The sequence below is a fragment of the Rhea americana genome, unplaced genomic scaffold (genome assembly GCF_003343005.1).
Source record: "Rhea americana isolate MKP2758 unplaced genomic scaffold, rheAme1 scaffold_119, whole genome shotgun sequence".
Classification (NCBI taxonomy): Eukaryota; Metazoa; Chordata; class Aves; order Rheiformes; family Rheidae; genus Rhea; species Rhea americana.
In genome coordinates, this window is record NW_028185250.1 from 827,262 (window position 1) to 845,104 (window position 17,843).

The following is a 17,843-nucleotide window of genomic DNA, read 5'->3' on the forward strand; positions in this document are numbered from 1 at the left end:
AACTGGCATACAGGACTTGATTTATGGGATATGTTCTAGGCCTATTGGCCTGGCCTGTGGCATGCCAGGGGATATCTCTGTACTTGATGTGTAGTTAGAAACTTGGGGTAGTGTGAACAGGCTATTTGTGCTAGGAACATAGAGGCTTCTGATGCAGAGCAGGCTTCCCTTGGGGACTGAGGGAAATAGGGGGACCTCTGCTCCTTCCTCCCTACTGCTGTTTGTAGAAAGTAGGATGGTGTTTAGTATTGCTGAATAAGAGCCTAAGATGCCTTTTGGCAAGTATTACTGCATCATTCATGCTATTTAGAGGAAGTCAGCATTAAATGTGCAGAAKGAGAAGGCTCCAGGGCTTGGGTGGGACCTGGTTCAATGTCCTGCTCTGTTACTGCTGCTTTGGAAGTCTACAGTGTGTGCTGCAGTGAGAAGCTACATCTGAGGTTAGTAAAAGGCTTGGATGCCAGTGGCTAGTTCCCCCACCTTAACCTTGTAACAGCTTTCTGCTACTATGCCCTGGGTCACTTGAKGAGCAGGAGCCTGAGCTGACATTAGCATCCCAGGGCAGGCAGAGCTGCGCTCTCCTGCCCTAGAGCCCACAAGCAGGAGAGTACATGCCAGTCACTTTTGCCTGTGTCCCTCCCTTGGGACAACACAGCCTGCATGATCACAGGTGGCTCCTGCTCCCAGGGAACAAGTGATATTGTTGTGCAGATGTAAGCAAGCAGCCAGGATCCTTCTCCAGAGCCAGGCAAGATGGCTCCCAGTGGGATCTGGATGGAAAACTTTGCAAATCTCTGTCAGCTATCCATGTTCTGGTTGCTTTTTCTGTCCTCATGCTATCTTTGCTGGAGACTAGTGGCAATGTATGTGRTATTAAGTTTATCTCTATAGATGACTGTCTTGCCTTGAAGCCTCATACAGCCAATTCTAGCACTTGCAGCCAGAGCAAAATGGAGTATCTCCCCAAGACCTCTAGTCTTTTATCCTCTCTGTTCTTCCCTGGCTATTCTCCCTCCACAGGATGAGCCTGGTGCCCGTCCTTTTCAGCCTACTCTAATGCTACGCGGGAGAGGATTTCTAATACTAGAACCAGGCTCTTGCTCTTGCTGCAGCATGCTTCTCAGGCTGACAGACCTTCCTCAGAGGGCACAGGGACCACTTTGGGGACAGTCAGGGCATCAGGTGTGTGCCTGGGGTGGGTTGTTGCTGAAAAAGTCTCCTCCTCCCTTATGGAGGGACACAGAAGACTAATTTCCCTTAAGCAGGAAGTGTTCTGCTAGGCTACAGGGCTGTACTTGCTGCAAGCACCTCATTTCCTCCTTGGCTTTTACTTTGCTTAAAACACTGCATCCAGACCTCAACTTCCTCCAAGACCAGTCCCTCATCTCACATGTTTTACAGTGTGTTTTCCCCTTTCTGTATGCATTGCYCTGGTAACATTCACTTGAAGTATGAGGAGCAGGGAGGGAAGGTCCCCTTGAGGCAACTGTCTGAGACAGAGGCTTCAGCTGAGCATGAAGACCAGGGTAGTTCAAGGTCTGCGGAATGCACTGTGCTAGTCTGAAGGAAAGCGAGGGAGGTAACCATAACGCAAGCAGAGCTGCTCGCTGCCTGGTAGAACCGGTCCCTCTTGAGGCAGGGCCTGTRTGCGGGTTAATGGGGCAGCAGCTCTGTGATGGGCTCTCCGTGTCTATGCCGATTTTCCAGTCACAGCTGCAAGGAGCATCATGCCAGAGCTGACCTCTTTTCCCATGGAGGGAGCAGAGCCAGCAATATAGGTTGGGGGAACTCTGCTACCTCTGCCCAGCTTTCTTCTTCTCACAGCGTCATCATTAAGGCAGTCGGGCTGCTGCAGCAGGGTACAAGGGCAAGGCAGCACCTGAACACACGTCGGCAGGAGGCATTCTCCCTGCCCACAGAGACTTAGCATCAAGTCCGGCCCTGGGCAACACAGGCTGGGTGTGAACAACATGGTGTGGCGGGACAGTGGTGGATGTGTCCTATGTGTGGATTGATGTGATAGGGATGGTATTGTGGGAATGGGGCTTGCTGGTCCCCAAGTGGGCAGGCTCCCAGAGTTGTTGGCTTCTACGGTTACGTGTCTAATTGTGAGTAACTGTATATCCTGCAGATACACAGGCTGGCCTAGACGCCTTCTGAGAAAGGCTGCTGGCACCCTTGGCATGTAAAGAAGGACAGAGGTTTTCTTATTCCACCTGAGTAAGAAGGCTTTGACCTCCTCTGTGGAATTGGTGTGAGGAGCTGTAGCACCAGGAAGACCTGCAGCTGTTGTGCATTGTTCTCCCCACTCACAAGGGGAGAGGGCCATGTCCAAAGCTTCAGGCCTCTAAGCTGTCTCTTTCCCTCTGGACCGTGGAGGACAGAATACTGAGGCCTTCTCACTGATGAGAAGACRTAGAGAGCTTGATACTTGTTGTGATGCTTCCTCCTTATATATTCCCATAGGAAACTCAGCTCAGGCTCTTCAAGTGACCCTAGTGTTCAGCYGCAGTTCAGGCACAGCAGTTCTTACCTAGCTAGGACAGAGACCAGCTAGCATCCTGCTGAGTTAATAGGCTCCTGGGGAAGGTGTTTGGATGAAGAATACTAAGTAGGCACTSTTGATCAAACCTGCAGAGATAGCCACCAAGCTCTTCCTTAGTTTCTTAGTTTGCTCTGTAACCCAGCAAGAGACTGGGCACCTTGGTGGATCTGACTGAAAGTGATGTTACAGACAACAGGTTTTTTTCTAGTCTGCTGCTGGGTATGCCTGCAGCTGAGAGGGAGAGGGAAGAGATGCTTTTATTGTCTTGTTACCCTTGCAAACTCTCTAGGCTGTTCCACATGCCTATAGCATCCACACGAAGCTCCACCATCAGGCAGGAGGTTGCATGCCTTAAGGATAGTGCTAACTGACTCTGTGCTGCCTGGTTGGGCAATCAGATGCAGTGACTGGCCCAGTGAAGAGGTAGTGTGTCTCGAGCGTACRTTGCAGCTTTTACATTACCAGGTGTTCTGGCCAGGTTATTGGAGAGGCTAGAGAAGCTTATCTCCAGTCCCTTTCAGACCATCCTCTGGGCTTTAGAAAAAATCACATCTTTGAGACTCTCTGTGAAATGTGGTTTAAATTACCCATAGTTTGTTTTGAACTCAGTTTTTGTTTTGAACACACAATGACTTGTATAAATAATGATTATCATAGGTTCATGAGCAATGTGTTTATATGACCCTCATTTCTTTGAGAAAGAAGACTGCAGGAGGGAATATTAAACATGCAGTAATGAAGTTTGGCCTTTGCAAAGGAAAAGCTTACCTCCCTAATCTGTCACAAGTCTTTCAGTATGTCAGTAAAAGAGTAGTTAATAGGTAGCCAGATTTTGTAGCTGTTTGAATGTACGGAAACCTGAAACTCCTCACAAAAGACTGTTAAGAAAACTAGCCATAGGAGCAGATGTAAAGTAGTCATAGATCAAAAACTGACTATGCATCCAGAAACAAAGTGCAAGAGTGTGTGAGCAGTTTCTACTGTAACAAACACAAAAGGACAAGGTGCTATTACTGATCTGGAAAAGAYGATGAGTAATGAGGTACCCCAACTCTGCAAATAACCACAGTCTAACATTAAGTGACAGGAGGGAAAAAGGAAGTTAGTACTGAGAAATGCAAAGCCAGGCATATTGGAAGAAATGATTTGTTCTTGGACATTGCTGGATTCTAAATTAGTTGTAACTACTCAGGGCAGTGTTGTTGCAGACCACTTCTTAATATGCAAGGATGCAATTGGAGAAGTAAATCATGCTCAGGTGTATGAGGAATAGCATAAAAAGAAATGCTGAGAGCATCAGAATGCTATTCTAGAAGTCAAGGTTATTTCTTTATCCAGGGTATCATGTACGGTTCTAGATGCCTTTCCTTAAGGTCAAAAGAGTAGACAATGTCTGAGGGACAGCAGTGAGAGCGGTTAGCCTGCCTTCCTTTCCTCATTCTTCTATTTCCCTCCAGTCTGTCTTCATTTGCTTTCATCAAAGCTTCTAAAGAAATTGGCACAGGATATGTTGAAGGCAGGGAAAAGTCCTTTGCACTGCACTGCCTATATTGTGGGAAGTGGGGTGTTGATACTGTGTCAAGCCTGTAGTCTCCCCTCCCTGACCTGGAAGGGGCTGTTACTGTGACTGTTGAGCTTTGCAATACTGTTTAGTTGCAGATTCCCATGACGTTTGTTGTCTCTCCTCCTCCTGCCAGCTTCTCTCAGGTTCCAAGCTCACTGCCTCTGTCCCTCTCTTGGGGCTTCTGAGTCTCTCATCAATTCAAATGGGATGAATTATCCTGGTTGGCTCTTTAGCTAATTCCTAGCCACAGTGTCATGGCTTGTCCCTTTTTACCTGCTTTTTCACTCCCTCTTTCTGTTCCTGGCAGCTGCTCTCTTGTGTGCTTAACCTGTGAATATCTCTTAGCAGGCTGCTTGGCAGTTTTTCCAAGTTAACTGTTCCCATCTCCCCTTAATGCTCAGCCATGTTGTTGTGCCCGTTGTCATCAGTGCTTCAGCCTATTTGTGTTCATGCGTCTGTATCGGTTGAGCTGGGAAGGATCACTTTCAAGKCAAGCTCTCTAGCTCTAGGACACCACACCAAACATCTTGGTGGTCATTATCAAGACAGCATTGTGTTTTGATGCTGAAAAATCTCTGGAGCTAAGCAGGAGATTGCCAGGATATCCCAGTGAGCTAGAAGGAAGAGCTCCRGACCCCCTCTACTGATGTCCTGATCTAATATGGAGTTAGAAGGGCAAGGCTGGTGGAAAGGAGCCTCTCTGGAACAAGAGGCTAAAACTAGTGCACAGGGTGTGATGGTTTTTTTTATGTTTTGGGTGAGTGGTAGCTCTTTTTGTCTGACCCACCAGAATGGCTTCTCTGGGCTTGAGTAAGAAGCCCCTAAATGTTTCCTGGAGGGGATGCTATGCTGTCCAGCAATTGGGTGGCATGCTGTGAACTGGGTAATGAAGGGTTTGGGACGGTGCTAGATAAGAGGAGTTATTCAGGGGTCTGAAGCCCAGGTCTAAAGCCTTCATGTATATTGTTGCCTCTTAAGCAGCTGAGAGGATTTTTTTTTCTCTCGCCTGTTCAACGAAGTGATTGTTTTTTGCTGCTGGCTTGTCCTTTCTAGACCATACCAGTGGCACTTGATTTATGTTTGATCATTTCTAGCATGATCTCCTCTGTTTCACATGGAGCTGCTCTGCTCAGAAGGAAAAACTCCCTATTCCTAAGCTGTGAAGTGATTGTACTGATTGCAGCCTGGCTGGGTACCTTGTACCATTTTGGGGACAGTGCCAGAATAAAATTTTTGGCTGTATAGTAGATCCTACTCTKGTCTGACTGTGTAGTAGATCCTAAGCACCTCTTTGCCCTCTATGTTGTTGCATCTGAATGCATGCAAGAAGGAGAGAGGGAAGAAAACAGGCAGGGGGTGGGACCAGCTTCTCATGGTGGCTCTAGGAGGCTGGGGCTGAGGCCTGCAATGAGCAGAGCATGGTGATTCAGCCTAATAATGCTAATGGCACATAGCCAGGCAAAGAAAATTGTGGGATCATGATGCAGCAACTGTCCCACAGCAGTTTATTTTCATCATCCAGCCGTGACTTAACACCCCCCCTCACCTATTCTTTCTTTCCTGTGACTAAATGTTCTTGCTGCCAAGGGAAAAAAGGACTTGAGACACCAAGCTCTCAGGAACAGGAGGAATTCATGAGAAAGGGGCACAGCTAAGGGGTGAGAGAGCAAGCAGAGGAGAGGTTTGGGACTCTGCATAATGAGTCCAGCTACTGAAACATGCATGGGCTCTTTGAACACCTCMCAGCCTCAGCAGGCTTCTTCAGAGAGAGACTTGTTACTGAATGCAGGTAACCAGTGAGATCCTGCTGCACAGGAGAGCCTGAATATCATGGGTTAGGTTGGTCCCTCGGTCTGCTGTGCTGATATCTCCAAACTATAACCAAACTACAGCCCCATGCAGCTGATATGCATCTAACCCAGCCTTTCTCTCCGTTCCCCAGGGAAGACGATGAAGTTGTAGAAATGCTTCCCTACGTGATTGCCACCCTGGGCTCAGCAGGGGCCACCTGCAAAGCCTCCACCTGCAACAACAGCACCAAGGATTACTGCTACAGTGCCCGCATCCGCAGCACTGTGCTGCAGGGACTGCCCTTTGGCGGGGTGCCCACTGTCTTAGCCCTTGACTTCATGTGCTTTCTTGTAAGTCTCCCTACCACTGCTTCAGTGCCTTTTYCACTACCATTCCTTCCATGCTAGAGGAAAGGAGGCAGGTATGGGCAGAGGGAGATCTGAGTTATGTACTTGGCTCACAAGGCAATAACTRTGAAGGAAGGACTGTGGTCTAGTGGTTACAGTCAGGGGGTCCCAGACTCTATTCCTGACTTTATTGCTGACTGGCCCTGTGGCCCTGACCATGTGCCTTAGCCACTCTGGGCTTTGACTTTACTCCAGTACTGCTGCACACAGCCCACAGAAAGGAGTTGTGAACTAACTTTCTGAGGTCATGGACTGGATTAGGTCAGTCCTGCATCCCAGAATTCTAGTTTATGGGGTGAAAGCTGCTCCCTGCAGCTTTACCTACATCAAAATTTTGCAGATTCCTCCTTAGAACCTGCAGGAGCACAGACATTGTAGCCATAATCTCACCTCCTTGGGACCTGAGGTTTAAGGTAGGCCTGCTTGTTGATCCTGAAGACTTAGCCATTGTGTATGGTGACCTGGACCTCTGCTTCCCATACCCACCTCCTTCTTCAGCTATCTAAACGTTCAGATTTTAACAGCCAYGGGGAACTCCTGCTGTGTCACAGCCTTCACTTGCTGTTAGCAGAGGAGCCCTGTTCCATCCTTCCCCACTATTCCAATGACTCAGCACACACAACGAGGACAGAACTGGGCAATGTCTGTCTCATAACTCTGTATTCACTGTCTTCCAGGCACTGTTGTTTGTCTTTTCAATTCTACGTAAAGTTGCTTGGGACTATGGACGTCTAGCCCTGGTGACTGATGCTGACAGGTAAGCTTGGGAGAGGGGCAGAAGGGTAAATGAAGCACCAGTGGTACCCTTCCTTGGTCAGGAGCAGGATGGATGAACCCCCTTGCATATGCTGGAGGAGCTGGAGAGGAGAGACAATCATGCCAGTTGTATCACTTGAACTCCTGGAACACAAAAAATATCTTCTTACCAGCTTTTCATTACAGCATCCTCACTGTGAGGGGTGAAGCTGGCTGCAGGAGCTAAAGCTGCAATGTACTACTTACAGTTCACACAGTGACAGAGGTGTGCAGGGGGGTTTGCAGGGCACAACAGCTTCTGCCCTGCAGAGGCTAAAATGGCCCAAGGATGAGCAGAGAATGGAGGGGAAGAGGGAGAGAGAGGGAAAGAGGTCACAGGAAAGGCAAGGGCTGCTGCAATAAAGCCTTTGTTAAGCCTCAAAGTGCCTTTGTGGTGTTGCTGGATGTAGCTCTTGTTAAGAGCACTTAAAAGCAGTAGGCTGTGTTTCCAGGTGTGGTGGTACTTGCTCACAAAGCTGAGGCAGGAAAGGCAGCAAGCAGGGATGGCTTAGATGCCTGGCCAGCCCTGTGAGCTTGATGTGTGAGCACAGGGAGGCTGGAGCAACAACCTGCACCAATGGCAGTAGTGGCTGAAAAGACTGCAAGTGCCCAGAGTAAATGCAGAGTCCCAAACGAGGTGTCGGCTACCAGGCATTTTTTCCTGGGTGRATGGCACAGAAGAGCAAATAAACTGCAAGCCCACCCTTATCCTTGCCTGTGGTGAAAAGTTTGTGCTGAGCATAGGAGTCTAGTCCCTCATAGACTGCTCTGTGGCTAGAGGGACAGAGCAAGGGACAATGGAAGGGGACACATCTAGCAATTTTTACGTTTCTTTAGTGATGAGTGTGTGTGTGTGTGTGTGTGTGTAGTTACTGGACATGTTTGTCAGGAAGCTAGCTAACCCTGTGGTGAAGCAGGCAGGTGAAGGAACCATAGAGCTGTTTATCTATTTTTGGGCTAGTGAATGTTTAGTTCAAATCTCGAGCACTGAAGAGTTAGTCTGGTGTATACATCCTTCCTGCATACTGTGTTGTAAGCTACTCTATCTTTTGGCAAAAGTCAGAGACCTTTGTGGATGGTAGTTCCATGGTGGTGTGAAATGTGTGGGAAGCCTTTCAAGAACGTGCCTTGCTATTCTTGTTATTAGCAATGGGAAGACAAAAGTTATTTTCTTCCAGTGCTGAACRAGGGACTCTCTTGATTAAGCAAGAGGATTTGTGCAGATAGTCTGCCTCGCTCTGTTACTACAAGCTCTGGGGATGGTTTGCTGTGTGTGCTGTGCTTTGTCGTGTGCTGGAGGCAAACTGTGGCTTAAGGCAGGCTGTGGTTTTTGTGCCTTCCTCTTGGTCAGCTCCATGAGCTCATCATGCCTGAGGGCTTGGATGGGGCTGAGCTCTGGCCTGTTCCAGGTCCCTTGGTGATACTGATTCAAACAAGCTGCCTCTGGGCACTCCTTGCACAGCAGTGGAGTAAGATTGTTCCTTTCCAGCACTGGACAAGGAACTCTCTTGAGCTGGATACATAATATTGCTATGGCTGCTCTGCCTCTCCTTTCCTGGCTCGGCTAGGGAAATCAGCAAAGCAAGGGCCTTTGGGAAAAGGAGGAGCAAGAGGAGGGAATAGGCAGATGAAGTTTCACTGGGGAGAGCATAGCTGATTCTCAGGATTAAGCTATCCTGACCTAGGCATTGGTGGGGAAGATCTGGCTGATAGTTGTTGGGTGAGAAATTGTTAGGGTCTGAGAGCAGAGCTCTGTCCCTGAACTTGCATTGTGACCTGCTGACAGGGAAGGCTGGCAAAGGCCTGAGCTGCATGGTAAGTGTTATCTAAGACCAAAGGATGGACTCTTGTCTCTCTGCTAGTGTTTGTATATCACAGTGCTCTGAAGCCTGGTGTGTGCTGCTCTGGCCTTCAGGGCAGAGAGAGGACTGGCTCCTTCTTGTAGCTGATGCTTGAATGCCTTGGGTGCAAGGGAATGAGAAGCCTCTGCCAGGGAGAGACTTGGGCCTTAGGCGGAAAGGCAGAAGGATGCCTGCTGTTTGGCTAGGGGCAGCTGGTGAGCACAGGGAGGAGGGCAGCATGGTTACAGTAAGGACCATAGCACCATTGATGCTCTGACACCAGGTCCAGGATCACAGATAGGAGTTCCTGCTATTGAGGCTCCCAGGCCCTGGGTATTCCTGCTACTTGGCCTGTCTGCAGGGCAGGATGAGTGTTTTAGGATGCAGAGGTTTTGTCCCATGACCCATGTTGGCTACCTTGAGACAGGAGGAGAGGGGTAGAAATGGAGCTTAGATGGCTGCTGGGAGCTGGAGGGCAGTATCTGCAGGTTGTCTGGCCTGGCCTGCTCCCTCAGGAGCTCCCCAGTATGGCTATGGTGTGGACCTGGGCTGCCTTCCCAACAAAGCTGGCTTCGCTTGAGCTCACRGCAAAGAGCACTGCCTGCTTATGCAGCCTGTGGGCCAGCAGGGGACTTTGGGGGTGTCAGCAGCTCAGGATAGCTCTGGAAGGAGGTTTCCCCTTTGGTTTTCTACTCTGGCCTAACTGTCAGCAGGTTTCTCTTCCTCAGGATGATGTGGAGTCCTGTCGGGTGCAAGTCCCCTGGGACAGAGGAAACCCTGGCCCCTGCTCACCTCTTCACATATTTGTAACCTCTCCTTTTCTGTTTCTGTACCCTCAGGCGCCGACACTGGCAGACGGAGCGAGAGGAGCGGGAATAGTATGTCGTTTTTTCAGGGTCTTGCTGCTTCTCTCTCTCTCTCTCTCTCTCTCTCTCTCTCTCTCTCTCTCTCTCTCTCTCTCTTCCCCTCCCCCTTTTCTTTTGCAGTTCTCTCGTGCTTTTGAACTAATCTAAACTGGTTGGGAGTTCAGGGCTTGGATTTATGTCTCCCAATGGATTCATGCTCTTCTATCCTCTTTCCTTCCCCTTTATGTCAGCCACTTACCACAGCTGGGTGTGCCCTGTTTTTCCACTCCCTGCCTGTAGCAGTGGTGATGAGCTCCTAGCCCCAGCTGTGGTGCCAGTGTCTGGCTCTCCCACTTTGCGATTAGGCAAATGTAAATAAACCTGCTTGCTTTGATGCACAATGTGGTCAGGTCACCCAGGCACAAGAACAGCCCTTTTTTGCTTGTCCCTTCCTTCRTGCCGGTGACTGATGAGGGTTGCTCCCAAGCCAGCTGCAGGGCAGGCATGTACATGGAGAGGGTCTGGCAGAGAGTTCTAAGCTTTTTCTTCCCCTCACCTCTGTGAGGTTGCCAGGAACAGAGCAAGTGTTGGCCCTTGTCACTTACCACCCACCTCAGGTTGGCAGCATGCCAAGACAGTGTCTGTTCCTTCTCTGTCCATCTCAGATGCTTCCACAGAAGCAAACTTCCTGCCTTAGCATGGCTGAGAGCATCATCTGGCACCTTGGTTTGGCATTGCCTGTGGGGCATCCATGGAGACAGCAGCTGGCTGCCAGCTCAGCACTGTCACAGGCCCTCCCTCCTTACTTTTTCATCTTTCTTGCTTCTTTATATCTAAACAATGACCTTCTCCAATGCCCTGCCACCTGGCCAAGTGGTAAACACTGCAGAGGAGGTGATCGGCTAGTGGTGCAGGGCCTGAAATGGTCACTCAGAGTAGGTGGAAGGGAGCGGCTGAGGCTGGGGCAGTACACTGCAGTCTTACTGTCATTTCTACCTATCACTTGTAAAGGAGCAGCCCAGGTGCTACTGTCTCTAGAGGATACGGAAATGCTCCTATTTTTGTGGCAGCTCCTTGCCCCCAAAGTCAAGCCATTGGAGTTGTGAAAACAAAGCTGATAGTAGCTGAGGGTTTGTATATAACACAAGGGACCCCTTGCTCATGCTTGAATGTTTCAGTACTGGTTGGCCCTGCTTTAGGGGTGTTCTGGCAGCTCTTTATGCTGTAGCTGGAGGAGTAAGGCAGAGGTAGCAGAGCTGTCCTGCTCCTGCCCTGAGGTCTAGGACACAGCTTTTGTGGAATAACACCTCCATCATCCCTATGATGGTGCTGTTCTCTCTCCGAGGCACCATTCCTTCCTGTTCCCCTGCGTCATCTGGGCTTGCTGAAACTCCCTGCTGACTGCCAAACCTAGTGGTGGAGCACRGCTGGTTTTGCTAACTGTAAGCTTCCAATGTTTGTGAAGCTCAGAGGAAATCTTGGCCTGATCTATGCTCCTCCAAGGCTGACAGCATCTTCCCWTCATACCTATTCCTCTGTGCAGGCATAAAATGGTGAGTTAGGGACGCATGAAAGCAACCTAGCTCTTGAATGTGCAGCTCTTGGCAGGTGAGGGCATCATTTTCTGCGGCATCCATTTGCTTGAGAGCTGGTAGGTGCCTTTGTCCTTGTCAGGGCTTGAGGTAGCCATCAGCCCCCTTATTTGGTGATTCAGTCTGCACTGGGAGATTGTAGTAACCTACCTCCATACCTAAGGGCAGTGACTGCAGAGCCTTGCGGGGCTTGCCATCAACATAGCCATCTCCTGCACTGCAGCAAACCCTCTCTACAGTCTGCATGGCAACCTGTCACCATGGCTGTCATGGCAGCCTGCCCTCCCCCATAGCCTGCGATTYCCTTGGCTTGAGATTGGCAATGCCTTGGATCTAGTTCTCCTTTGCTAGTAGTGCCAGCACCACACTTGGACTATGGGCATGAAGGAGGCCTCTTGGATCCCACCCAAGTCCTCTCAGGTTTAGGGCCTGGGGCAACAATGCCTCTTCCCACTTTGTTAGTGCTTTACTTTAAAAAGCCTCTGACCAGACTGCAGGTGCCCCCTGGGAGCTTCCCCTTAAGTATTCTATCCTAGGGATGGATGAGCACCCCTCTATCTTTCTAGCACTACAATTCCTTCCTAATTATTTTCTTTGTTGTGCTTAGTTAGCATGATMTAATAATGTGGCACTCTTCTCAGGTATCTCATCCAGTACTGCTCTGCTCTCAGGTTTCTGGTACCATGTTGTGGTGCTCTGTGTACCAGCTGCAAAGCCTCTGGAATTTTAGAGGGCTGAAGACCCAGGAGCCCCTATGATGCTCGCTCCATCCCTCCAGTGGAGCAGTGTGTTAGCCTGTGCAGTCACAAGGCTGCATGCTGGCTGTCTAATCTGCTCTCCTGTAGTCCCATGACCTTCAGCTAATCTCCTTTCCCCTCTCTGTCTCGCTTCCAGCTAGGGGCTCAGCAGGTGCTGCTCTGCTCTTCAAGGCAGCATGACCATTCCCTTCCCTTTGGCAGGGACATGAGAATCTTTGCTTGTTTTCCTTTGCGGTGTCATCCATCTCATATCTGGTGTTTGCCTCACAGCTATTTCTTCTCTAGGTTCTTGTCCATCTAATCCTTCTTGAGTTACAGGGAGACCATATTTTCATCTGTTTTCCTTTGCTTCTATCGTTTAGATCAACCATATCTCTTGCACCTCCAAGATCCCAGCCTGCTGTTGCTATTTTACAAGTGCTGTTTAACTGGACTATTTCCATGCTTCCTTTGCCAGCTCAYTTCCACCTCTATTCATAATGAGGGCTATTGTCTGTCTTGGATGTTTCTGCTGCTGCAAGTATTTCTAGGTCCCTGCCTGTGTGTGGAGTAGAGCAGTCTGGGATATTCACCTCTCTCTCTTCCTGCCTTTCACCCTACAACCATTCACTTGTATCTGCCTCYGCCACTCCTGCTCTAGAGATTTCCAGCCAACAGACCCAGGTCAGGCTATGGAGGAAGCTGAGCTGAGCTTGACTTCGGGGAGCAAAGACAATAATGGCTCCGCTGGATTTCTCCTTTTCTTGAGTTTCCCCTGTACTGAAGTGCTAAATGCAGGGAGGACTGGTATAGCAAGAACATGGTCTGCCAGACTCCCAACTCCTCCTCTTTCCTAGGGCAAGCGTGTACTGCAGAGAACTGGCTATCCCAGCCGCCTTCCAGCAGGCGGGTGCCATGGCCTCTCTGAAGTGCTGGGGCTGCCGCCTCGCGGCCACACAGCGGGGCAGCAAGTTGGAGAGGGATCTCCTTAGAATCATAGAATTGGTAAGGTTGGAAGGGACCTTTGGAGAAACCCCCAAACAAATGGCCCGTATGGGAATCGAACCCACGACCTTGGCATTCGAACCCACGACCTTGGCATTATTAGCACCATGCTCTAACCAACTGAGCTAAACCAAATCCTTCCTTTGTCTGAACCCTCTTGCTGCAGGGTAAAGCATGCTTCAGGACAAGAGATTGCTGATGCTGTATCATATCCTTTAATTGCAATAGATGGAAGCAAATTATCCTAAAACAGCTATGGCTTTGCGTGCAGACGCTTAAAAATATCTAGTCAGTAGGTCCTGCTCTCTCCCTTGGAAAGAGACAGCTGGAGCAGAGATCTCCCTTGGGCCAGTAGGCTGTTGCCCTCTAGGACAGCACCTAGTGGGCAATGGGCTGTGGGGAAGCCTCCCACGTGAGAATCCTGGCTGGCTCATGTAGATATGGTTCATGCCACTCTGCTCCAGCTCCCCTGTGACTCTGGGCTGTGTTTTTTGCCTCTCAACCTCAGTAATACTCACTAGCAGAGAGCCTTGCAGGCCTCCAGCTCTGGACTCATCTTTATAGTTGCACTGCAAAGGGAAAACAGGAGCCCCCATCTGAACATCCACCCCATGCTGTGGTGCGCACTCCTTCAAATCTCYTCTTCTTTTTCTAAACTCTGCACTAAACAGACTTACTCTCCTCTGTGGCAGCCACTGCCAGGCCCCCCTCATAGGGGCTGTTTTGTAAAGTGGTGCCTCTGAGAGAGGCAGGAAGGTTGCTGAAGGAGAAGCATCCATATCTGAGCCCACGAAGGCTGGCACAGCTGAGTCTTGTGTTTGTGAGCAGGCTCTGGATGCTGGTCAGTGCAGCGCCAGCTGAGGAGGGGCTCTCTGCTTACTGCTTTACTCTGTTCTTTGAGACTCCTCTCTCCATCTCACCTGGGGCAAATTCACCTGAATTACCTCTGATCTTCTGGGTGCTCTTGATTCCTGGCCAATCTGCCTCCTCTCATCTTTTAGTCCTCTGCTTGTCATTTTAGCGTGGCCTCCGCTCTACACTCTGACAACCATGACCGCTATGAGCGCCTCACCTCCGTYTCTAGCTCTGTGGACTTCGACCAACGGGACAATGTGAGTAGCAGCAAGCAGCAGAATCAAACACCTTGCCTTTGAGTGGCTAGGAGCTCACAGTTTGTGTGAACTAAGCACTCTTCAGAGACAGTGCTGTTTCGCTGTCGTAGAGCTTTAGGTCTAATACCTTGAGCATGGTGTAGAGCTCAAGGAGACATGGGAAGCATGTGACTTCTGGTCAGGTGCTTTAATCAGTAGTTTATACATCCCTGTAGTTCATTGGAGATCCCATCCAACCTGTAATCTCAGGTGCAACCCGTAGTCATCAGGAGAAAGATGCCTGGTTCTTCCTCCTGTGTCACTGCAAAATGCCACTGCTGCTTTCTTCTCTAAGAGTAGGGGGGAGGTGCAGTTCAATAGAAAAATGGGGTGCAATGAATGGAGGAGGTGAACTTCCCAGGAGAAGTTTCTTCCCTGAGTGTACACTGAGGAGCACCAGTTTGATTTCCTCTGCCTCCTCAGTCCTTGCTGTGCTTCTCCTTCCCAGGGCAATGGCTGAAGTACCTRTAAGGTGAATTTTCTGTGTCTCCCTAGCCTGTGGAGAGCTGCTATCCTAAGTAGGAGCCTGTGAGTTTGCCCAGGAAGTTGAGCTACTAGTAGTCAGTGTGCAACCTGGTGACAAAGCTCAGCCTGTATCATGTCCCATGGGACAGCATGTTGAGAGAACTCCTTCTCATGGGCTTGTCTATGGCCCTATGCTCCATGGTGATTGTGGTCTGTCCCATTCTTGTCCTGAGCCAGGGTCTGTGGCAGTGCAAGGAGACCAGCCTGGTCCCCTTAGCCTCTAAAGGAGGGAATAGCAATAAGGGAGCACAAAAGTGATGTGAGATCCTCCTGTCCTCTTTCTGCACAGGGTTTCTGCTCCTGGCTGACAGCCATCTTCAGGATAAAGTAAGTGTCCCGGGACCTGCATGGGGAAGAAGAAAAGCAAGTGCACGGAGTTGTGACACCTAATGCAGAACAGCTGCATGAAGTCACTGCTCTTGCTGCAGCTCCTTCTCTGAAGAGCTCACAGCCCGTATGGAGAGGACAAGCAAAGATGGGCCTAGTGTCCCACCTCACAGATGAGGAATCCTAGGGTCAAAATAAAGGTGTCACAGTAAGTCTGTGACAGATAAGCATTCAAATGAGGCCTGCTCTGCCTCAGTCTCATCTCTTGACTCTCAAAAATACTGCCCACGGCTTTACAGAGATCTCCCCTGCCTGGGACTTCTTCTAGGGATGCTGTTGTCCAAGGAGGGCCCATGGCAATAAAGGTTAGACTGGAGGATGCAGGGAGACCCCTCCAGACTGATGCTCAAGAGTAGTCTTCTAAGAACTTCTGGCTTCAGAGCATGGTGGGACTGTGTCAGCAATCCAGTATCTCAGTAGGGGATGTAAGGCCCAGCAGGAGCAGCATGTTAGGTGTGGTTTGTGTGGGTCTGGCTGCCCTTCCCTGGTGGAGGAGGGCAGGGAGCATGGTGGATTGAGTTGCAGTAAATGTTGTGTGGTCAGGTTTCTGCCTGGGCTAGTTTAAGGCCAGATGCTGGGATCCCTACCAGGGGCTCTGCCACAGCTCTGCAGGGCACTGTCCTGGGACTCATTGTGGTCTAGTGATTGAAACTGTGYTGCCATCACCTAAAGCTTTTTTCCAGCACTCAGGAGAACATAAAGGATTGCCTGACTGCCTTTCTCTACCTGACAGGGATGATGAGATCCGGGACAAGTGTGGGGGCGATGCAGTACATTACCTCTCCTTCCAGAGGCACATCATCGGGCTGCTGGTGGCTGTGGGCGTCCTCTCTGTGGGCATTGTGTTACCTGTCAACTTCTCAGGGGACTTGCTAGGTGAGAGCTGAGGTCTTCTGGCTGGGCTGAGGGGAGCTGCTTTCAACACCATGGCCCAGACCACTAAGGAGTAGTAGTAGGGCAGGATGGGACTAGACAAACCCCAATTCTTATACTGTGTTGTGAGATGGAGCGTTCAAAAGGTCATGCTGGGTGACTTGTTTTTTGGGGTGTTTCACAGGTGAGCTTCCTGCCACACCCCAACCTGCTGGGTGCTCTGTGCCACAGCCTCCTGATATAACTGAATGTACCTGTGTCTGCCTCTCTGTTCCCAGAAAACAACGCCTACAGCTTTGGGAGGACAACTATTGCCAACCTGAATTCTGGGTAYGTGTGGGCAGGGATGGGATGGGATATTTCAGGTCCCCAGGGTATATTTTGCAGATGCATACTTGTTTATAATACCTCAGTTCCTCAAAGATTGTGTTGCTGCCCTCACCCTGAGGCAGCTGTTCCTGCTGTGTATCTGGTTCCTGTTTGCAGATTGAGCCCTTGGAAGTTGTTTGCAGGGCATGTAGATGCCATGCCCGTTACGCTGCCCATGGCCCCAGGGCCTTCAGTGGAACTCTGAGGGGCCTGGCCAGCCATATGCGGACTCGTAGTGACAGCCTTGTGTTGGCCTTTAAGTATAGTCTCTCTTGTGACAGGAATAACCTGCTGTGGCTGCACACGTCTTTCGCCTTCCTGTACCTGCTGCTGACGGTGTACAGCATGCGCCGACACACCTCCAAGATGCGCTACAAAGAGGATGATTTGGTGAGCAAGATCTGGCCACTGTTCAAGGCGCTGCTTCCCATGCCTTCTTGTCCAGCTGGGTGGCCTCAAAGAGGATGCTGAGCACCCCTCTCCCTACAGTAGCTTGGGGCTTGCTCCTTTTGGCTGTTTCTTGGGTTCTGTTTGGAGGAACCTCAGAGGAGGTTGTTTTCCAGAGCTGTAATCCTGACTTCCAGTGGGGAAATCAGAGGCCTGTGCTGGGTTAAACGTGTGTGGACCTCATACCTTCCCCAGGACTTGCTCCAGCTGCTACATAGGCTTTGGGCTCTCCCCAGTTGTCTCTGCCTTCCTCACTGCTTAAGGGTTACTGCCTCCATTTCTGTTCAAACCGCTGCAGTGTAGAGTGTAGCAGATTGACTGGGTGGTAGGGCTGCGTGTCAGGGTATGGGATACCAACAGCTAGCTGCCCTTTCTGATTGCCTTTCTGATTGAGGCTTGGGCCTTGCTGTTCTGCTGCAGTCTGGTCTTTTGCACCACCCACATCTGCCAGCCCTCTCTTTCTCCCTTTTTCTTTATTTTTTTTCCTCCCTCCCCATCATCATTCCAGGTGAAGCGAACTCTTTTCATCAACGGGATCTCAAAATATGCTGAGCCAGAGAAGATCAAGAAGCATTTTGAGTGAGTTTCCCTGTATGCCTAATTAAAGTCTATCCTAAAACCAGGATATTTTTCCTTGGGTAGTCCTACTGTTACTTGAGATGGCAGTAATACATTCAGAGCAGAAATCTGGTCAAAATCAGTGAGCACTTTTGTTTTGGGAAACTTAAATTACACTTCTACAAAAAAAAAATACAGTAAATGTGAAATGTCTTTGGTTTGAACCTTGAGATTTACCTTATAGCTTGGGAGCTTTCTCTTTGCAGAGCCATAGTGGGTTAGCACAGAAATTAGTGGTGATGGTACATCACAAGATGTGGTCAAGTTCAGGAATGAGAAAGAGGTTCAGAGACACTCAGGCAGTGTCTGTGGGATATTGTGCTGCTTTTTTGCCTTGATCATGTGTTTGAC

The 17,843-nt window shown here is 49.7% G+C and overlaps 1 protein-coding gene across 3 annotated transcripts in view; it reads left to right on the forward strand.

The window, feature by feature from the left end:
- The window catches only part of TMEM63B (transmembrane protein 63B), a 41,093-nt gene that overhangs the window by 11,528 nt on the left and 11,722 nt on the right, over positions 1-17,843 (forward strand). For 2 of the 3 annotated variants that reach the window (XM_085320290.1, XM_085320298.1), the window contains exons 2-10: positions 6,052-6,250; positions 6,985-7,064; positions 9,783-9,821; positions 14,144-14,234; positions 15,088-15,125; positions 15,919-16,061; positions 16,337-16,388; positions 16,709-16,817; positions 17,383-17,453. In XM_085320290.1, coding sequence (XP_085176416.1) covers positions 6,052-6,250; positions 6,985-7,064; positions 9,783-9,821; positions 14,144-14,234; positions 15,088-15,125; positions 15,919-16,061; positions 16,337-16,388; positions 16,709-16,817; positions 17,383-17,453 — 822 coding nt within the window. The remainder of the gene's footprint in view (positions 1-6,051; positions 6,251-6,984; positions 7,065-9,782; positions 9,822-14,143; positions 14,235-15,087; positions 15,126-15,918; positions 16,062-16,336; positions 16,389-16,708; positions 16,818-17,382; positions 17,454-17,843) is intronic. The other variant, XM_085320305.1, reaches the window with a different exon arrangement.